Source organism: Pteropus medius, unplaced genomic scaffold (assembly GCF_902729225.1).
Source record: "Pteropus medius unplaced genomic scaffold, Ma_sr-lr_union100, whole genome shotgun sequence".
Taxonomy (NCBI): Eukaryota; Metazoa; Chordata; class Mammalia; order Chiroptera; family Pteropodidae; genus Pteropus; species Pteropus medius.
The window spans coordinates 18840597-18864182 of NW_024352787.1; the positions used below are offsets into that span (position 1 = coordinate 18840597).

The 23586-nt window shown below is 39.5% G+C and overlaps 1 protein-coding gene across 1 annotated transcript in view; it reads right to left on the reverse strand.

Moving 5' to 3' along the window:
* Positions 1 to 23586, reverse strand: part of POU6F2 (POU class 6 homeobox 2) — a 457914-nt gene that overhangs the window by 8702 nt on the left and 425626 nt on the right. Inside the window, exons 7-8 of the mRNA XM_039849138.1 lie at positions 15501 to 15707; positions 4400 to 4568 (exon numbers count right to left, since the gene is read on the reverse strand). Of these exons, the coding sequence (XP_039705072.1) occupies positions 4400 to 4568; positions 15501 to 15707 (376 nt within the window). The remainder of the gene's footprint in view (positions 1 to 4399; positions 4569 to 15500; positions 15708 to 23586) is intronic.

A 23586-nucleotide genomic window follows, 5' to 3' on the forward strand; every position in this document is an offset into this window, starting at 1 on the left:
TAAACTGACATTGAAACTGCAGTGACTCATAAGTATAATGATGACAGTTCCCAAATCAATCTGGAATGTATGGGTTGAAAAGTAAAAAGAGTTTTATGGAAGCGAAATGCAGACTGTGAAAATGAACATGTTCTGTAGAACCTGGTTTTGTGGTCACTGGCTTCCTATTGAACTAAGTGCTCAGGATTGACCAGGACAAACATTTCGTTTTGCTCAATTTTTAAAATTGAGCTCCTTCCAACTGTTAGTGTAAGGGGTTGCTAAATGGGTTGTTGAATAGTCACCATCTCTCAACATCACTGTGTACAACCTCTGCTTGTGGGATCATAAGAGGAGAAATATGCATCTTTAAAGCAGCTGCCATGTATAAATTAACTGCTTTATGTAAACAACCATTTACTTTTTAGTGCTATTCTCACAGCAAGTCGTGGGCATATTTATCAAATATTTCTGAGAATTAGGAAACCATTTGGGAATGTGCAATGCAATTTGGGTCAACAGCTTACTTGTAGTATGGTGACTTCAACTGGGTTTTGGAAAATGGTGTGAATTGTGATCATATGAATCATGGGTTCCACTGTGCCATAAGTTATCACCATAAGCTATCACTATAAGCTATATTTATATTCACTTTAGAGTTTTGGTTTTTCTAGTATTGACTATCAGTCCTTCGCTGTCCAAGAATCAAGTTTATAGGTAGGGGTTTAAGAAAACTGTACTGAAAAACCAAACCAAATCAAACTCAGCAAAGAACTGAAAAACCTATATCTACCTATTTTTAAACATTACTGTGTAAATCTTAAGCCAATTTGAGATGTTCATCAAGTTATTTGTTTGACTCTACCAGCCTTTCCAAAAGTCCTGCTTATAGAAACTATTTTTACCTCTATGACTGTGGGGCCTGAGCAAGGTTTAACACAGGGCAAGCTGTGTAAGTGCTGTGAACAGGTACTGTGCAGATGTTTTAATGTGTGCACGTATTTGGTAATTCTGAGCCCAGATGTGATGTTCTTTGCACATGAAAATCTTCTTATCATTGCCAACACATTAACTCTGCATTCTTTTGTTTGGATTGGGGAAGATTTTTGGATGATCTTTCCATTCCAGTTCATCGGGAACAGTGGCAGGTTGCTCAACAGTAAGGTGAGAGTCTTTGACTATAACGTGGAGGGTTCACTGACTAAGGTTTTGACCAGAGATTCAAATCCAGTTTGACCTGGTTCAAACTATGACCTTGGCTTGTGGATGGATATGTTACTTCTCAATGCATCCAACTCAATTCAAGGATTAGCTACTATAGCAAGTCCTTTTGTTCTGTCTCAGCTTTTAAAACTGAGACTACCATCTACTATGTATTCATTGTCACTACAAATAGGTTGATTATAGCATTTGTTTTGCTTTGTCCCCTGTGTTTCTTTGTAACCAGTTCATGGTCTTTCCCAGGACAGGGACAACATCTTGCTTATTTTTGCTTTATTTTTACTCCTTGTGCTTGGTATATACATGGTGCTCAATAAATGCTTTCTCTTTCTAGGTTGACAGACTCTGACCCTTTTTTTCTCCTGTAATTTAATCTGTATAACATACATCTGAAGTATGGGGTTGAGTCTCTCCACATAAGCCTATCTGCAGATTTGGTAAAGTTTAATCTCGGACAAAAATAATTTTAATTGAATATTTCATGCTTGAATATAAATTTAATAATATGCAAGATGTCTTGTTTTTCTCTTCATACTGGCTCAGAGAAAAGCCTATGCTTTAATCAATAAGGTATAGTGCCAGGCCTTTAAAAATTATTCAAAAAATATTTGGGTGATTTGATATATTTTATCATTTAAATTTCACTGGATAAAATGTATATCTAAGTATCCTGTCTTTTATGGCTTCTGTGGTGTATAGAATGTGTACAATCCATCAACTCAGACTTAGCTTATCATCTTGACTTTGTCACCCATTAGATTTGTCACACAGGGTATCATGGCCTTGCAACGAAAACTGAATCTGGTTCCTCTGACATAAGATGGTCAAGTTGGGTTGTACTTTTCGGGATCTATTTGATGCCAGCTTCAGTACCCAAAAATGAGGATTTATAATACTTTGTTGTGAGTAGTACAAGTTTCTATAAGTACTGAATGAGTAGAATATTGAAAGTGCTTTGAAAACTACAAATGAAAGCTCGAACAGAGGTTTGTTGAGGTAATCACCGTCAGAAAATACTCTACCTGCTACTCATTCTGTAGTTGGGTTTTGTGACAGAAGAGAATTAACTAAACAACATGCTCAAAATCTGTAGCAACTGTAAGTCTAACAATGGGTTTTTGTAAAGTCTGATGCCCAGTGGTACTGCTAGACTTTTCATATCTTCTAGAGAAGGCTCCTCCTTCAAGCTCTGCATGTAATTTTGGAGTTTCCTGCTTCAAGTGCATGTGGTAAAGGAGTCTCTCTCCCCCGGTTCTTTATATCCTATATCAAAGATATGTAATATGATTTGCTCATTTTATACCTAGAACTTAGATGCCGTGTTGGCCACTGTGCAATTGAAGTCTCATCTGGCCTATTAAATAGCTCTGTTACTAATTTCTGAAAAAGGAAAAATTATTTTCTGTCCAGCTTGAGACAATGACTAGAGAGAACCTAGTCCTATCATCCATCTGTATGTCTGTCCATCCATTTATTCATCTCACTATCCATCCAACATGTATTAGTGTTTACCTTGTATAAAATGCTGTTTTTGTGGGGTGGTTTGTACTTTTATTTTTTATTTAACTTATTCTCTATAATGTGCTTGATCTCAATTCCTTTTCTTTCAGGGCCAAAGCTTAACAGCCTATCCAAAATTTATTACCTTGCTGATATTTAGAAATAAAATATTTTGCAGAAACTTATGCAGAATATTGAATTGGAACAAAGTTTGAATTTTTCTCCACAACAACCCTATGAGGAGTTTTTTTAATTGGGAAAAATCTGGCTATAATTAAATTAATTTTATCCATGATTTTATTTAAATAATACTAGAGTTTCTGGCCCAAATGAAAGGAGTTGTATATGTAAACAACCTAAAATAACAGGTTGATGTCAAACTCTATATTCATCCTGAAAGTGTTTGGTGTTGACCCATCTTTAAGATTAAGAGTATCCAGCCTAGTTTACTAAAGTACTTGGATGTTCTAATATCTTTCCATAATCCTTCATTCTCTCCTCCATTCTATAAGCATCTTTTCTGCCTGAATTAGCCATATAATGAATATATGTACATATATATGTATGTATATATGTACAAATATTCAAATATTAGTGTGTGTGTATACACACACACACACACACACACACACACACACACACACATATAACACACGCAAATATACTGAATGACATGTATATGTATATATATTCTTTTTTGGAGGAGTTGCTTGTGGGGAGAGGACATTTGTTGTGCATTACCATACTTGCCCCATGATATGTGAGGATCCCTACTATTCCTGTTATAACAGGTCATTCATCACACTTGACCAAACATAGATACTTATATGTGTCCTTGTTTTATGGCACAGATGTCTATGCAGTGCTTTAATCCCTTTAAACTTATAACTACTGGATTTTTGGACCCTAGAGAATTATAATCTATGAACATGCTCTGAGATTTTACATGTAGGTAAAAATTGTACTAAACATGAACAACTAACATTAAATTAGGCCATTGTCTCATTCATCTTAACATGTTTTTATTTGCATATAGTACATATGCTGTCTTCACCTAGGGCCAACTACTATTTCGAAAAATTATATCTATATGGCCTACTCAGGGAAGCAAACTTGTTTTACTTTATGAATGGTTGTCCAGAGATTTCTCACTAGATTCCAGCCCATACAGCTTCCTCCACATGCCACTGGAGGCAGCTCATTGTGCACACACACCTACTCACCCATAGGCATGCTCTCTTTTATTTCCTCTGACACCTACAAACAGAACAGCAGGAGACTTCAAACACACAGAAAAGCAGCCTGACCTGTGGGCTGAGTGCCTGTTGGTTATTTCAGTTCTGGGCTGTGTGGCTCATGCCCTGCAAGCTGATCAGTTTCTTCCTTCTGATATGGCAGGACTGACTCAGCACATAGAAAGCACTTGAGATGGAAACCAGTCCCCTACAGGAACTCCTGGAGGGGGTGAGCTTTTGATGCCTGCATCTCAAAGGAACCGTCTGGCTCGGGGCATGGACTTCATCCCAATACTGGTCTAGTAGGGCCAGGTAATTCCTCTTTGAGGATGAGAGAATAAGAGAGAGGGGGAGAGGGAAAGGGAGAGAGAGAGAGAAAGAGAGAGAGAGAGAAAGAGAGAAGGCATTGCAAACAGGCAACAAGAAGGCCACCATGAGTTAATGGAGCCAGAAAGGATACTTACTGCTGACTAACTGGCCCACGCTCAAAGCTGAAGAAGAAGAGGATGAAGAGGAAGAAGAGGAAGCCTGCCGAACGGGACTTTGAGACATGGATGCTTGGCTGTGTGCCAGGTGCAGAAGATTGCCTTGAGAGGCTGCTTGACCCACTGACGTCTGGGAAGGTTGGTGGAGCTACATTGGGAGATGTAAAAAAAAAACACACAAATGAATGAAAATGCCAGGAAGCAGAAGTTTCATCTGGTGTTGAATCATTTTATTTCCAAGAATATATACTTCTCAGGAAAAGTAAACATCCTACACAACAGGTAGAATTTTTTTTTTATATATATATAATATGTTGCTGCTTGTTTGACAGGCATTTTATTAATAATTCTAAATCTATTATTAATTCCCTACTTGGCTTGCTAGAGCACCCAATTTTCTACATTTCCCGACCATGGCGTGTAGCTAGACTCTCCCTGACTGTTTAAACAATTATAACGTATTTGACAGGCTTCTCAAGGATAAAAAGATAAAATATAATGCTTACAATCATTTCAAAATGCAAAACTCAATTATAAAGGTGTGCCCAAGCATTTTCTTATGTAACTGGCATTTTTAGGAAAGTTTCAACCTAGTCTGAGTGTAAATGGAAACTTTCTGCTCTCCCGGACAAAAGTCTAGTTTGTTACTGTGGAGCTGGGAAAAATGCTCTCTAATATCCTATAGAAAATTAAGAGAGACATTGGGACAACCAGGACAAAAATATCTATTAATATTTGTAGGTCTCAGTTGTCATTTTCCTACTCTGTGCTAGCACTTCATTCGGGACTTTCATCACCTCTCTCATTTAGCTCACATTAGCCTGAGAAGTGGGTATTATTTTGAACCTCTTTTTACAAACAAGGAAGCTGAGGCCCTGAGAGGTTAGATGTTTTGTATGTTTACCCAGCAGGTTGGAGAAACTGTTCTCCGGACATATGAAGTCTGATCCTGGGCCCCAGCTCTTAGTCACAATGCCACAAATAAGAACTTACTTAATTTAAAAAATTTTGTATGCCTAAAACAAGGCTATCTTTATGTCCATTTATTCATGACTTCTTTACAAGTTATCAAAGAACTGTTGTTCTGAGAGGTGAGAGGAGCTCAGCAGAGGAGAAGAAGGAGAAAGGAAAACGAAAATGATTGCAGGTGCCATGTCCACTTAAAGGCCTGGGAGAGATCTCTCTCGATCTGTGTTGTGCCCTCCTAGAAAGCTGACACAAAGAGCAGCCCAGGACCCTGAAGAGGTGCACAGTTGGCCTCAGCAATAGCCACCTGCCACCTTTGTTGATTGGACATAGCGCTTTTTGGCTTACAAAGTGCTTTTATAGTCATCATCACACTCACAGAGGTGTAAGAAGATTTTATAAAAGAAAATCAGCCTGAGAGTAGAATCAGGTCAGGCCCTGATATTTGATATGAGAGCCAACTACAAAATAGACACCAACCTTTGATCACCTCAGGATCTAAAAGCCAGCCTGGGATATTTCAACTTCATATTTGCCATTGCTTTCCGTGTGTGTGTGTGTGTGTGCGTGTGCGCGCACATGCGCGTGTTCATTTCTTTCATTGAATTTTATTGAGATATAATTTATACATAATAAAATATAACCCATTTCAAGCATATAGTTTGATGAGATTTGTCACATGTATGCCCACCTGTGAAACCACCATCACAATCAAGGTGTAGAATGTTCCCATTATTCCACAAAGTTACCTAATCCCCTTTGGAATCAGTTTTCTCTCAACTCTTATCCTCAGATAACCACTGCTTTGCTTTCTTCCATGAGGAACTTGTCTGAGATTATTCTAGAAATGAAATAATCTAACATGTACTCTTTGTACTTGGCTTCTTGTGATTGGATACTATTTTTGAAATTCATCCATTTTGTTGCATATGTCAGCAGCTCATTCCTTTTTCATTGCTGAATAGTATATACAGTACATATCTATATCTGCAGTATATATCTATATCTATATTTATATCTAGGCCATAGATTGTTTGTCCATTTATTAGTTGATGGATACTTGAGTTATTTTCAGTTTGGGGCTCTTATGAATACAGCTATTATAAACATCTATTTACAAGCCTTTTTGTACACCCATGTTTTCATTTCTCTTATGAAAATACCTGGGAGTGGAATTGTTGAAATTACTGGATCTACTGTAAATGCATATTTAACTTTTAAAAAATTGCCCAACTGATTTCCAAAGTGGTTGCAGCATTTTATATTCTCACCAACAATGTATGAGAATTCCAGTTATTCTACATCATCTCCAATATTTGGGAATATCAGTCTTTTTAATTCCCTAAAGTGTTTAAAACCATTAATTAACATTTTACCTTCAAATAATTGTTAGTAAAGTGCTACTTTGGAAATGTGCTTAAGGGATGATTCCTCTGGTCCCTTGTGCTAATTCTTTTGCTCCCTGGATTCATACGATATCCTTATGCGGCAAATGCGGCTTGGCATGATTATGAGAAGTAAACGATTAGGCCAAGGTCATGTTGTCTGCTCAACATTAGAATCCAGATTCCTACTTGTAAGTCAGGGCTCCTTTCAGGATGTCATGCTGTTCCCCCTACAGAATTGCCTACAGTTGCATTTCAAGTGAATATTTTTATTGTTACTCAGTGGTGCTAAGAGGAAGCTATATTGTGAACCAAAGATAGTTATAATTGACATGGAATCTAAATTAATATGCATCAAGCATCTGCCTAAAGTAATTAGCCAATCTGCTGAGCACATAATCAACAAATGAATCCAGTAACCTTTATTCTGTATAGACGCACATTAAAGATTAAATCTATTTTTAATTTGCTTAATAAAATGTGATGGATATTTGCATGTCAGTCTTCCCCTTCTAACCTATTGAGTTGTCCTTCTAAATATTGTTACTAGACAAAAGCTTTTTACAGTTTTGAATTACTGGATCATGAGATAGTCTTCAATTTTACCATTTCATCAATATTTTATTGGACCTGGGTGTGGTAAAGTACCATAAAGGAACTGTATAAGACAGTAATCAAAATTTTTCTTTCTCAGACACAACTCAGTAAAGAAAAAATTACTAGGGTGCAATCTCACTTAGGAGGCTCTAAAGCAAACTAAGGCTTATGCATTACACTACACAGGAAAAAGAGTTTGAGAGGAAAAAACAGTTATTTTAAGAGCTTGTTCCATATCTACATAGTCAAAAAGGGAGATGAATCTAATATCTAAAAATCTAAGGAAGAAATAGTTCTTCCAGAGGAAATAAGCTTTTTCTTTCTATCTTTTTGTTAAAGGACACTGGGGTCTTGCTTACCCTCTAGAGTTCAACCAGACAGTTCAGAAAAACCAATAAAAATTCAAAAAGGTTCTTACTTGTCAAGGACACAATTATATAAGCAGCAATATCCTAACAGAGCCCATATATCTCCTTCCAATTGCCACCATAGACATGTATTTGTTAATTCTAGAATCACTTGTAAGTCCAGTTAGACTAGCTTATTGTACATATCAAATCATCCCAGAGATCAACTTCTCTTTCATAATTTCTTTCCTCAGAAAAAGAGAACATTAGAAATAACACTTCTGTTACCTCCCATTCCCCAAACTGCAATTCTTTCAGGTAAACTCTAAGAATAGCTCTATCTTTGATATTCTAAGTTTAATAACTTTGGTGCACTAATCTTTAGAAATTTTATGTTTGATATCTATCTATCTATCTATCTATCTATCTATCTATCTATCTATCTATCTATTTATCTATCTATCTATCTATCTATCTATCTATCTATCTATCAATCATATGTCTGTCTATCTATCATCTATCTATCTAATCTATCTATCATCTATTATCTATCTAACAAGAAAAACGAAAACAGATTTAAGCTACTTCATGAAACAACTCTAGTACTGGATTTACTGGGGTGATCACTTTGTGAGTTATACAGATGTGTAATCACTACATTGTACATCTGAAACTAATGTAATATTGTATGCCAACTATAGATGAAAAATAAAAAAATATTATTTAAAAAAAGAAATTGGGACACAGACAGATAGAGAGAAAAGGTCATGTAAGGACAGAGGGAAAAGAATGCTATCTGTAGGCTGAGGAGAGGCCTCAGAAGAAAACAACCTTGCTGACACATTGATCTCAAATTTTCATCCTCCAGAACTATGAAACAATACAATTCTGTTGCTTAAGCCACTGGTCTGTTGCACTTTATTATGGCAGCCTGAGCTGACTAATACAGGCTGAAAGGATGAAGAGTCAACAAAAAAAAGAGGGAAGGGGCAATTCGTATTAGCCTGGGGCTCAGTATTTTCCAGAAGAGGGACCGATGTTCATCTCATGCGGGGAATGAGAAACAGAAAGACAGGGTTCAGAGTCTGAAAAGCTTTACACAGCTTACCTCATTTTATTGCATTTCAAAGATGTTGTGCTTCTTTAAAAATTGAAGGTAAGACCCTCCACCAACCAAAAGGTTACGACTTGCTTTATTGTGATACTTGCTTAACTGAGGTGATGTGGAACTGAACCTAAAATATCTTTGAGATATGCCTGTACTTCCTGCTGCTTCTCACAGGCTGGCTTCATTGGTTTGTTTGTGTTGCTTGGCACTGCCAGGGTGTTTAATGTATTCAACAAAAATAGATTCAAGTACAAGCACACTTTAAATGCTTTCTTGATTTTCTGTGCCACTGCGCCCCATATATCTTCCATGTGTAACACAGTATATCCTTAATAATGTTTTGATTTCTGTAATAAAGCATTTCTAACTAAATTAACGATTGATATAAAATTAAGTGGGGGTGCTAAGTGTCTTGGAAAATGGAATAAAATGTAGAATGTGCTAGACAAGTTGGAAAAGTGAATGCATAAAACAGTACATTTCAAATAGGATTAAATATAGAGAAATTCATTTGGGGAGGAAAAAACTTTCCAAACACACAAATGTAAAATGAATGAGGTCTGGTCTTTTTAAAATATGTTAGGGAGCCATAATGAACCACAGGCTAAATCCCCACATGGTGCAGTGGAGAAAGTGAATATAACACTAGGAGGTTGAGCAGAGGTAGAGCAGAGGAGGACAATGAAACTTTCCTCCCTCCCTGAACTGGCTGGCATTTTTCTGAGTATTCTGTACCTTATAATAACTTGGAGAGAAATTAAATGAGTGGTCCTCAAGATTTAGCATTTGGCAGATCAGCCTGGAAAGGATGTTAAAACACAGATCACTGGGCCCTACCCCCAGAGTGTCTGATGCAGTTAAGTGTAAGGTGGGGCACGAGCAGTTGTGTTTCTAAAAGGTGATGCTGATGCTGTGGGTTGGGGGAGTACACAAGATTTTGGAAGAAGCTTCTCTTAGAAAAAGAATAAAGAAAGTGGATGTATTATGTTTAGACAAAAAAGCCAGAACTCATATTTAATAAGAAACTTCAATAATTAGGAGGACATAATGAATGAGTGTTGTTGAGTTTATTCTACTGTGGACAGGACAAGCGTGCAGGTGTTAGATTTGCTGAGAGATTCAGGGTTGACATCAAGACAGTCTAACCTGAGAAATTGTGAGGACCTGGAAGATGATATCTAGGGGAGATTTTAGTTATCTTTGTGGAAAGTTTGAATGACCAAGGAGGGAGTTATCCTTCTCACAGGGTTTAGGAGACTTACTGGATCATCCTTCCAGCTCTCACACAACTCTGAAACAGCTCTTTAACCCAAGTGGGATGAAAAGCCCCAAATGTAAGCCTCCATTTCAGACACCACTTGTCTGCAGAGAGGTCAGTATGGAAGAAGCTCCAAAGGTCTCAAGAAGGAGCTGAAAACAACGTGGCTCCTGCCAGGCTGGAAGGTGTGAGGAAGTAAGGAGAGCAGAATGAGAGCAGGATTCAGGGGTGATGCTCAGACACAGGCAGGGAAGGCCAAAGCAGTCCTCAAACAAGCTTGGGACACACAACCAGGGCTCATCATGGACAATAACAGGACGAGTGTCAAATTTTAGTGCAGAACAGAAAACGAGGGATTAAATATAGTTGAGATGATAAGGAGGGGGGATGTGGCAAGATGAAGGGATTGATATTCAAAAAAGAGATAACTAGAGAAAACAGTACTGCCTACAGGCACTAACTTGGAACATACTGGAAAATGACAGAAGAAAAAGATAGCCGCATAAGGGCCTGAGCTTATGCACGGCTCTGGGATGCTGGTACTCTGAAAAGAGAAACACTACAATCTGGCAGCAATTAAATTGAACTCAACTGACTGAGCATTCACCATGGGCTGGGTCCTGAACAGGCTGTCAGTCTGGTTCCTGCCTTTCCGGAGTAGACTCTTAATGACAGTACAGTTTGAGGGACATGAATGGAGCATTGGAAAAACAGAGATGAAGGAACAATGCAGTGAAGCTTTATAAAGGAGGCATTCTGGACAGAGAGACAGTGAGAAGAGTTTTCCAGACAGAGAAGGTGGGAAAAGCATTTCGGGTCAGTGGCACAGAATATGTAGGCAGCATGAGAGTGTGTGTCAAAGTGAGACCAGAGAGATGAGATGCCCAGATGTGTGGCTGGAATGTCAAAGGCCTATTTTGTATTAGGATCACTGACATATATTTCATCCTTCTAGGAATACCCCTACATTATTTCAGATACTTTGTGGGTGAAAATTCCTCATTTTGTCACATTGGTTGCCAACCACTGATTCAGGCAAGGGCTGGGGAGGGAAGTTGACTTTCAAAAATAGATAAGCAAGAACATTTTTGTATTTAGTTAAAAAAATGGATAGATTTGGATAGTCATATGGCATTTTAGAGAGCTAATTTAAATAAACCACCTTTCTTTGGCTTCCTATTAGCACTAAGATTACTTTTTGAAGAAAAATTGAGTGCTTTCATGGATGGCACTCTCCAAGTATTATATCTATGGTATTTAATTTTTGAAAAAGTTCAATGCCTTGATTTTACAAAGTGTAACATTTACCTGTTCAAATATCTCTACCTCCTTAATGACACTTAAAACTTCCGCTAACTTTTGTTGGGATTTAGTCAAAGGAAGAATAATATATATAAAAGAATAATATATACAAAAATAATATCTGTGCTGCTTACGAATAAATCATTAATTCACAATCACAGTACAAGGGCAAATGAGGGGGTCTGGGGCACTCTGACTTTGAGAGTGAGAGTTCACCATAATTCATAGTAGCTGCAAAATCCCTGGAGGGAACAAAAGTTTACTTTGGAGCTCCACCAAATATTTTTATATTAAATATTTTTTTCATATTCTGAAAACTCTAGTTATTGTCAACAATCTAGCATTTGTTGTAAATTATGTGAAAAAAATAAATTGAGAAACTTCACTATTGCATGATAGAAATCCTTTATTTTTTAGTGGTTGTTTATATTATATTTCTTCAATGTATATGGTAATAGTTAAAGAAAAAAGTTGAAGACCCCTATCCTTGTATCTCCAGCTTTGAGCTTTTTACTTTTGGGATCTAGGCATTTTATGATCTTCTATCCTCAGAATCTCAGCTTCCATAAATGGGACTCAGACTTGTGAATCTCCTGCCGATTTACACAACTTGTTAACTTTACTACATGTTACAAGGTGCTTCAACCAGAGCCAATGCCAAAAAATAGCAATAGCAATAGCAGTAGCAATGGCAATGGCGATGGCGATGGCGGTGGCGATGGTGGTGGCGATGGTGATGGCGATGGCGATAGCAAGAGCAGGAGCAAGAGCAAGTCAGTCATCTATTTCAACCATTTCCCAACCATTTCTGACCAGGTTCACTATTCGTTCCCTTGATCTTTCTGGGACTAGGTTAGACCACTGGCACATGCCTTGAACAAAAGGGACAGGCCTGTCAATGCCTGCTGTGACTTGGGGATTCGGGAAGGTACGTATGTCAGTGTTTTCAGTTGTGCTCGTGTTCCTTCAGCATGCACATACACGAGAGATGCATACAAGAACACCTGCGAGGAGAGTCTGCAGGTACTGGTTGCAACTGACATGAGTTGGATTTGCAAGGCACACCACCAAGAGGCTGGCTGTTACTTCCCAGTTGCTATATCTCCGGTTCTGTAGCCAAGAGGATGGTGGTGGTGGTTAGACCAGCAGAGGACCAGATGTTCCCATAGTAATGAGGTTTCATTCTAGGGGACAACAGGTATGGTATGAAAAAGCTCCTGAGGTGCATCTGTGCTCAAGAGAGAATTTGGAAATGGATTAATTGATGTCTACTGTGGGCAAGCAGTTGAAGAATGGCACTATACCTGCCTCTCATTTGCCATTTCTTAGTTAGGTCCTTTTCCTGGATAAAAACTGTACCATCTCAAATCTAGACGTGTAATTTTATGTAACAGTAATACTCTATCATCCAAACACCCTCCTTTGATATTCAAGGTGAAAGTGAGAGCTACTTTGTATTAAATGTTGATGATTTCTAATTACTTCATCACATTTTTGGCAATTTACGGCTTAGCTTTGCTGATAGAAATAGGTTTTAGCAAATTATATGAAAAGAGATTGAACTCTTCATCCACCCCACCCTGCCTTGAGATAATTCTGAATTGGAGTTTGAACAGATAGAACTAGGGCTTAAAAAGCCAATGAAAGACAGAGAATCTTGCCTTATTTAGGGAACTATTTAGAAGGTAGAGAATGCAATGGAATCTTGTAAATTGCAAAAGAAATAAACCAGCTGAGAGATGGTGGCTGGGAAGAGTATAAAAATCCTCAGTGATATGTTTTGTAGGGACTGCTTCACTGCCTGGGACAAAGCTGGGGAAGAGCATGGCTGGGAAGTGGAAGGAGTAAGACAGAGGTCTCTATCTCTGGAAAGGGTGTTCACACCTGGTTTGGTTTTTCCTAGTGTTGACTCCCTCACTGGAGGAGGTCCCCTTGCTGGATAGTCTCATAGATCCCCTTACTACTCTTTCATGGCACTTATTGCAGATCTTAGGTATAAATTTGTGCAAATCTTTGACGAATGTTCAGCTCCCTCACTAGACTGTAAACTTCATGAAGGAAGTACTCATGGTATCTGTCTTTCCCCACAGCCCAGCTTGCAGGTGCAATCAATGCCTGACAAATAGTAGATAGTTGATAACTATTTATATTAAACAGATTTTAAAAAAATTATTGAATAAGCAGATGGATTTTCCAAGCACAGCCTTTGAGTGCCAACAAGAATGGGCTGTTTTCATGGTTGGCTCAGGAGCAAAATGACTGAGGTCTCTGGCAGGCCGCTTCCATTTTGTTGCCGATGAATGATGTATCAGTGATTTCTTCTTCCCTTTTCCTTTGTCTTAATTTTCTTGCTAAATCCTTTATATTATACAGTTTCCCAACACCTCATAAAGCCCTATACTCAGTTATACACTCACTGTTGATCTCCACTTTCCTCTCCGTCAGCTTTCCTTTGTTGGCGTACCCTCCATCTGTAAATCCAGGCCTTAGCCTTGCCCATCTCTTGCTTCTTACCTTACTCAGTTACTTGTTTAAAATGTTTTCAACAGAGACGATCCAGACTTTAAGATGTTACAACAAAGAAATAGAGGAAATGATATCTCTCCATTGTTTTACCTGGTTTCATCTCTGCAGCACTTGACGCTGTTGTCCACTTCCTACTTTTTAAAACTCTTGGATGCTAGATCACCACACTCTGGGTTTCTCTCCAACTGTTCCAGCCATTTCTTCTCTCTTGCTTTTCCTCTTTCATTCCTTAAATGCTGATGTTTTCCAAGACAACTCCTTTGTATTCCTTCTTTTCCATGCTCATGATTCTCTGGATGTCTTGATTTTAGCTACAATGTATGTGCTCATGGCTCTCAGATCCTGTTAGATCCTGTAGCTCTGCTACAATTCCAGACCCTTAGTTTCAACTATCTAGTGCCTGCTCTCATGAATTTCTATTTGTATTTTGCTATAGTCTCCTAAATAGTTTGTTTACAATAGAAGTTTCACCACTTCAGTTCAACCACTATATGCTACCAGAGTTCTTCTCTTGAAAAATAAAGCTAAGCATGCCATTCCCTTTTAAATACCTCTTATAGACTCCCAGAACTGCAGGGTAAATCATCATCACTATCATCATGACTATATAAGTGCTTACTGTATGCCAGGCACAGTTTTAACCATTCTGTATACATATTAAATATTTTATAGTTGAATCCTCACAACCTCCCTGTGAAGTAGGTACTAGTTACTTCATTTTACAGATGAGGAAACTGGGGAACAAAGACACTGCATGACGTGTTCAAGATCACACAAAGACCAAGTCCATCTTTTTCAGCTTGATTACAAAGCTCTATGCTCCAATCACATGAACCTTTCTCCTACTTCTTAACACTCCACTTTTTTATCACATTCTCTTTCTTTGTGTCTGCTGTTCCCACTGCCAGGAATGTTGTAAACCCAATCATTTACCTAGTTAACTCTTACTCATTCATTAAGACTCAGTCCCCAAACCACTTTCTCTGTGAGTACACAAAACTCTCTGGACAAAGTTGGTTACTCTCATCTCTGTGATAATACTACACTTTGTGCACATCTGTCCTGTCACAGGACATATAGGAAGTGCTCCATTGATATTTGAATAAAAAAATGAACTGGATTGTCAGGGTTTGAAAAAAATTCAACCAAGTGGAACATCCTATTTTGTATTCCCTAATTTGTAGGCATCAGTCTCAGCAGCACCAAGATGGGATCTCTTGGTGTTTAATAATTTTTTTCATTTCCAATTAAGGTATAAGTGGTCTTAGTTTATTCTTGATCCCCTTTAAAATTAGCTGAAAATTAAGTATCATAGTGTGGATAAATAAGAACACATCCTCATTTTAGACTACTGTCTCTGTTTATAATTTAATAAATTCATATTTTATATTCGAGAGCTATTTAGTTCTCACCTATAGATGCTAAGAATGAAAATAAAGCTACTTGCCTGTTCATAAATATTGACATATTAGGACTAGTGAAATTAAATATTTTATAATTTAAAAATTACTTTTCATTGATTGTGAGTGAACCAAAGGGTAGTAAGGAGAGGTGTTCAGGTAGCCATGGCTGCCTGGACATGGAGACTTACCTGCTGGCCGGGCTTGATGGGTGAGAGTGTGATGCCCTGGGTGTTGATCACTGGCAGGATCTGGTTCCCAATGACTGTGGCGATGATCTGGCCCTGGGCATTTGTCAGGAGCTGGGGGGTGATAGGCTGCACTTGAAGGCCCTGCGTGCTGCTCGCTGCCTGGCTCGATGGCCCTGGATTTGGCATCAGAGGAATGGTCCCAATAATCTGCAAGAGATGGGCCCAGAGGTGAGATTCCAGGTTCTGTTCAGGGTCTGCACCTGCACCTGAAGTTCACTCTTCCTGATCTCTGTAGGAGGCTCCTTGAGAGCTGGTTAAAGATCTGTGAATGGACCTGCAGATGCGAGTGTGGAAGAAAGTGGCAGGGGATGAGCATCTGAAGGACACAAAGGCACGTATGGATTGAGGGGGTAAAACATTTAAAAATAAAGCCAAGCATCAGTGATGGCAGAAACATGTGATTTCTGCCAGGGCAGCACAGACATCTGCTTTGTCTGAAAATCACATAGAAGACAGACTTCCCTTGGCACACATGGCCCTCATCCAGCTTGGGAGCTTCATCCGGTCCCCATGGTGGCTCCTCAGACATGACGTCCCTGACATTCTTTCCTCAGCCTCAGTTCCCAGAAGTGATCACTCCTTCCCTCCTTCCTTCGTCAACACCCTGCTCCTCCCTCAAAGTCACAGGTCAGCTCCTGGATTAGCTCCTCAGCACCCTGTGCTTATGGCTGAGATCCCAGGTTCTGGAGTCAGGGAGACTGTTAGACACAAATTTAATCTGTTCAAAATGAAAATTTGATCTATGTTTCCAATGTTACAGACTCTCCTGAGGGAGTTGTGAAACTTGAGACTGGAGGCTTTCCCTTCCACACACCACAGTATAGTTAAACAGCTCTGCTCTGCTGGTTATCTTCCAGGGCCACCTCCCAGAAGAGCACCATGGTGATGTGGCTTGGGGGCCACCAAGACATATTAATAATGTTTTCTCAAGAAGTGATTTCATTTCATTCCATATTCTTACAATAGCTCTGAGAAGTGGGCTTTAGTCCTGCCCTTCTTAGTATGTAAGAAGGTACTAAGAAGGGCAGGACTAATGCTCTGTGGTGATGTGATGGAGAAATCTGTACATGATGAACGGAGCTGAAGCTGGAGTCCAGGTCTGGCTGACCCCCAGTGCTTGCTTTTCCATTATGTCATCTGGCTCCCACCACAAGAAGAATATTGGAGGGTACTAGCTCTTAGAAAAAAGCATTGCATTCTGTCTGCGACTTCCCACCAGACAATAAGTTACTTGTGGACTGAATTTATACATAAATGATTCTGATTTCTAACCCCACAGTATCCCTAACAGGCTTTTAAACATAATTTCTCAATAAATGTCTTTTAAATGAATGACTTCTAGAGTCAGCTGTCACTGGGATTCCAGATGCAATTGGGACCACAGAAGAACCACGAGACCCCACCATTCAGTGACAAAGATCATGAAAGGGAAATTGCCCCCTCTCTCCCCTCCTCATTTGGTCATTGCTTCCACAACAAAAGCCCCTGTGGGATGGCACTAATGGAAGGGTTGTGCGAATATCAAGTATCAGTGGCAGTTGTCAATGAATGCTGATAAAGGTCAAGTAATTACTGTGAGAGTGGTCGGCAGCCCCTTAGGGAGTTTGCAGCTCCTCAGTCTCACTGAACAAGCCTGCAATGTCCGTCCTGCAGCATCAGCAATGAGCATGTCTCATCAGTGCCAGCAAGGTCAGGAGGAGTCCACATCAATAGATCAGAGCACATAAGTACTTTATTGATGAGTGCTCTTGCATTAAGCAGCTTAGTATCCAAAGGCTCCTCTTATGACCCTACAGGCAATGTGGAGAGGCCTGGGGAGCAGGGTCCTTGTCTCACACCTATGTTGGATACTTTCCCTCTCCACACTTGCAGTGTGAACTGTATAACACCCCTCTCTACACTTGCATTGTGAGCTGTATAATCTTCCTTTCTACAATGCACTATGATAACTTGGTGGCTGACCCATCCACTCTGGCTTCCTCATGTTATAGGCCTGAGAAGCTCCACTCCATCTGATTGGCCTGAGTTGAAAGCTGGGTTCATTGAGGTGGCGGGGTTGTGGGTTCTATTTTAGGCAGGATGTCAGTCCCTTTAGGAGTCATGTGAGTAAGTAGCCTGGGAGAAGGCTTCAGAGTGAGGCACAGCACTTGACAGCAATAGAACACACTGTGATGCAGAGAGAGGTATTCTACTCTGAGAAGATTGACACAAGTCTGTGCTCACCTTGTGTAATGAGATCCTCTGTCTGCTTTCTGTGTGGCAAGAAAAAAGGCGAATGCAAATGACTCATCAGCCTCTTCCCTGCATGCAGCCTCTCTTCCACATACTGCGCTGTGATATTACTAAAACATGATTCCACTTAGGTCCCTTCCCACCCAATCCTCTCTTCTTTCTTAGGCCCTCACATTACTTACTGGTGGTAGGGCAGCACTAGTGTCAGAGCCAGAAGGATCTGGAATGGCATGACTGAAGGAACCCTTTAATAAGGAGAGAGTTTGCCTTTGGGGTAAGGGTAGGGTTAGGGGCCATTCCAGTCAGGAAGCTGTCTGAGAGGTTATGCATTTCTTATTTTTGTTCCCTTTTCAGGGGAGCTGGGATTACCATCTCAGCATGTCAAAACCTTGGCAGTGCATTGTGGGGAATTTTCTAATATTCCTCGATGTATTACAACATGCTGATTTTAATTTGCTCCCATTCATTGGAGGATAGAGAGGAGCGTACACTATTGTCTAAAAATTCTCTGATGTGCCTATTTCACTTAGACTGGTTCCCATTCCTCTCAGCACTTCCATACGTCTCACCAAAATGCTTCCTCAGACTCTGATTTGAAAGATTGAAAACAAAAATGAGAGAAGCCAAGGCAGTCAATGTGTGAGGCCCTTGGCACTCGTGGAAAGTTGACAGTTTTACATGTAGAAATCATATTTTGAATTAAAGGCTTTTTGATATTCGAGGGAAGTATTTGTATCTACACATATTTCAACTATATCAGGAAATTAAAATTGAATTTTGACATTAGAGAAACTCTGACTTGAGGGCAAAGATAGAAAGAGGATGCTTTTGAGGCACTTACAGTCCTTGGACTAGCTTTTGGAGTTTGAGTTTCTGGCTTCCAGAGCTAAAGATTTACTGATAAGAGAAGTCAGTGGAAGCACATATCACTGAGCAAAAATGACCGCTAGGCTGTAACTCCAACTCAAGGGATTAACTACACAAGATGAATTTCAGCTCTGCTAAGATGCTGAGGACTCTGGCAGAGCAGCCTAATACCTTCAGACCATTCTCTATATAAGACATGGTGTCATGTACCATGGAGGACACCAGAAGATGCTATTGGGGCAGGGGAGGGGAGTGATAAAACAGGTACATGGCATGCAAAGATTCTAACGATTCTATAGAGAAATACTATGCACCAAACAAGAGGCAAGGATTATTTGATAAAAATCTCTATACCCACATGGTGAGTACTCAAAAGAATATTGGGAATGAATGAGTTATTTCAGAGAAAGAAAGGTGGGGATGGGTGGGGAATACTTCACAGAAGAAATGGGGGCAGAGAAGGGTCTTGGAGGTTGGGTGGGATTTGGCATGGCAGAGTAACCATTCCAAACAAGATTCTATGCTGGAGATGAGAAACACAGACACAAAAGAGGTTGGAGACAGTGGAGCAAGGACAGGTCAGTCTGGAAAGGCCAACTTCCATCCAGGCAAAGGGTTTTGATGAATGGTTTCTGAGGGGTGCTTGGGGAAGAGTGCTGAAATGGAACTATTTTAGGTGTAAATGTGACAGTGTGGTGAGAAACTACAAACCAGGAACTCAGTCACTAGGATGCTACTGTATTATAGTCGCCCAAGTGTGAAGCAAATGCCTCAATGAATCCTTGACATAGAGGTTGCTTGATTGGTTCACTTCCACCTCATTTCAAAAAGCATGGCTTACTTTATGCCTAAGTCACAACATTAGAAATTTTTGAGTGAGGTTATTGTTCTATCAATTCCATAACAAATAGCTCTGGAACCATTTACAATGATCTTGTATGTCTTTGAGCCCAACTCTAACAGTAATGATTCATCTCTGATGAATGATTTAACCAGGCCAAGGCCCATACTGGTATTGTAATGATAATTTGTGACCTAAAGAGTTCCAGCCTCTCTGACAGGGGACTTATTTGGTTGTTGCTGTTCATATTTGCCCATCTGTTTCCTTAGAGCAGTTAAGAGCATAAACCACCACTGAAAATAAAGTCCCAGTTGCAAAAGCAGCTAAAAAAAAAATCTTTAAATGACTACCAGTGTTCATTAGTACACATATTCCTATTTCCATAAGAGTTTGAGAGGCTTACACATAAATTTGACTATTATTAACACACCAGCAATTATAATTTTAGCTACTGTAAAGATTTTCTTGCAATTGTAGCAAACCTCAGTGATTCAAGGCCATGTAAGTCCTTTAGGTCATCAGGTTATCATTACAATGCCCTTATGGATCTCAGTCTAGTTGAAGTATTCAGTAGGGATGAATTATGACTGATGGAGAGTAGTGTGTGTTGAATTTATTCATTGCCAACATGTAGATGTTATCGATAGCAGGGTATCGATAGGGTGGTATCACAGAAGCCCAGGGCATCCAGACAAGTTGTCTGATGGGCCACATGTCGTAATAGTCTATGACATGCAGTTAAACTCTGCTACAGAGAGTGTGATTGCAGATGTCAAATTGACAAGTAATTTTGTTGCACACATCTTTAAGAAAAAGAAACCCACCAATGCTGTAAATTGGTGATTTCCTCAGGTTTTTCAATCCATCAGTAGAGACAATTCTTTGCCAGATATTTGTGTAACCTCAGCACTTTTTGGTCAAGAGGCTTTTGTTAACATTAGCATCACTCTGTCCATTCTTGAAAAAAGAACTTATAGCATTTGAGAGCCAAGGAGCTGGTGGTGAGTGACTGGCAGAATAGAAATAGCCAGTCACCTTCCCTGTCTTTTCTGGTCTGGCTGCAGCAACTCTTCTTGCCTCATTTTAGTCTCACTGTGCTCCCAGATTTAAGGTTAAACTCACTTAGAATTATTTTGACAACTCTGATGTTGATTCCAGGAAGAGTAAGAGAATGCAATTATTTCCTAAACAAAATTCATTTTTGCAAGATGCAATCTAGTGCCTTCTTGCATTTAGCTATGTCCAAGATGGATAACAAGAGAAATGTGAATATTAAGAGGGCCCTATAACAGAGTATCTGAACCAAAGAATAGTAAAGGCATGGAGATAAGCAGATAAAGGAGTTCAATTAGAGGAAGACACTCAAGTAAGGGCAAATAGATTTAATCTTGCAGGCAACAACAATCAATTGGCCATGGCTTCCCTGAGATCTTAAGGTTCCAGAGTTCAGGAAAAAACAGTGCCATGACTGATTGACGATGTCTAGTGTAGCTGTGGGCATAGGAAATGGCAGTGTGCCTGAAGGTGGCATAATTGAAGTCAAGGATATGAGACAAATTATCTCAGACCAACTTGAAGGAAGTGGATGACACACATTTTCTTAATGAGCAACTGCGAGGAAGAACTTTATAAAGTATACATTTTCATGATTATATTACGGGTATCAATAGGTACTCTACCCTTGGGAATCCTACCTATTTAACTGTCAGTTAGAATTAGGATCCCCGCTGGGTGTTCTGTATTTAGTTTCAACTTTAGAAACACACTCACAGACAAGAGTGAAGAATTAGAGGGGTCATAATCTTTAAAATGTCACTTTTAGTCACATTATGAAAGATACTTTGCACAAAAGCCGATGTTGTAAAAATAGAAATAACAGCAGTAAAAACAATTCTCTCCCCTAAAAGCTGTTAAAAAGTCATTAAAGGTAATTCTTCATAGAGTTTAAGATATACACGGAAAGGGGAAAATGTTCTGCACTGGCTAGAATCAAGCTCAAGATTTGCCTATAGAAGATTACGGGTGAATTACTTCACCTCTTAGAACCTCAGTCTACTCATCTATAAAGTGGGAATAATAATGCCCGCTTCATAAGGTTATTGTGAGGACTAAATAAGATAATGTATGCAAAGCACTCAACACCATGCTTTAATAATAAAACAGGTGTTCAATAAATGTTTATTCATGACTTAATTTTGCTTACATGCTTTTGTGGTAACTCCTAGGTTTTTGCACTAAGTTGCAAAAGATCTTTTGAATTTTTCTGAATGTTACAATTTCACCAAGAAAATATTTTATCCCGAGGAACAGAAAACAGTAGTTTATCATAGAAAATAATGAACTCTTCCTTGTCTTGTAAAAGAATACTAAGGTGGAAGTTTCCACTGAGGCACCAAGATTCAATAGGTGCCGCATTCCGAAATAGGGATGAGACCTTTGTGCCGAGCAGACAGAGGCGGTTTCTGTAACCCGGTCAGACAGTCCAGAACTCACCCCTCACGGGTAGACACAGAGAAGCTTTGAAACTCTGTGTTTTCTTCACTCTCAGGCATGGGCATGGAAGGCTTTCTCTTCCCCTCAAAGTTAACGAAAGTGGTTGATTTAATATTGTTCCCTCAAATTTGGGGACACCGCACTGTGAGGAATCTATGGGTGAGAGCCTATGACTTTTGAGCTGAGAAGGGAAGAGAGAAAAAGGCAGTGAAAAGGAGAAGGAGAGGAGTAAAAGGAAGAGGACGAGGAAAAAGGAAAAGAGAGAAAGAGAACGGCATTGACGGCCACTAGCTACATTTCACTGACAGCAGAATGAGGATGCGTAAGTGTTTCCCTGGACTCCATACCATGAATCTAAACCATTTACAATCCTGTCTGTCCCAGGGGACCCGCTGGCATATGGGCACCGTGGCAGTATCACAGGGCCTTGAGAGTGGACCTGAAGAAACCAAGCCCTGAGAGGGGAGTAGGGAGCTGGAAGGAAACACGTTGCCCATAGCGATATGCATCGGAAAGGTCCCAGTTGGGCCTTGAAAGACATCATGAAAATGCCGGCAAGAGTTTGTTTGAGCCGTCTACTGGCCAAGATAGCAGAAGCTGTCTTATAACAGTTCAGCAAACTGGTACGATTCTTATATCCTATCTGTTCTCTTACCACCTCAACCTGACCTGTCAGAAGGAAGGTTAGCAAGCTGAGGAAATGAGAATCATTCCAATGGGGAAAGACAGTGGGACCTGGTGACACTTTCCTACAGTAGCAGGCAGAGGAAGGAAGCTCAGCTGGGGCCACAGGTGGTAGGGCGGGACGTTTGTTAGGTTGGCAGTTTTCATTGTTGTCAGGGAACTGGGCATCTTATTTGCAGTTTAAAGTGACCATAGACGATTGTAGTCACTAAGAGTGTCTAAGAAAAGTCATGGGCCAAGATCCCTCGCTTTTATCTAGGGGGAGGAGGAGGCCCATTGCCACTGAAAAGGTTGAAAGGGACAGTGGGAGGCTTTGATAATTATATCCCCAAGTACCAATTCTGTCCTCTTTCTCCACTTGTATAAGAAGGGGTTTGATAATCATAAATTACTAGACAAAGAAATTCAAACTTGTAATTCTCTCCCAGTCTCCCACCTCCTCTAGGTTATTGTACCATTTGATGTGTGAGGGGGTCAGGCGTGAGGGTAATGTACTCTTTTTATTTTTTAAATTAATTTTAACATTTGAGGCCTATAATTAAGTAGTTTGTATAAATTAAAAATGACTTATTCATGAATATTAGTGACTATTTTCTAAGCCATTACTCTTCATAATTTTAAAACCAAGTAAAAACAGGGACTGCCTTCACATTTATTAAGGTTAATAACACCAAAAAAGAAGATTCCATGGGTTGTGCTGTCAAGACTTTGTTAACTAAGAATGCTCGAAAAGTAGAGGAAAAAGGAAGGCAAGAGGGGGACATGGGGGAAAAGAGAGGAGAGAATTTAACAATATACCAGAAGTAGAGAAATTAAAATTGTGAGCAGAATATACATTTTCCTCTAGCTATAAATTCAGTTTATTTCTGAGAAGTAGTTGCTACCACTTATAACGCTGATTGTTGAAGT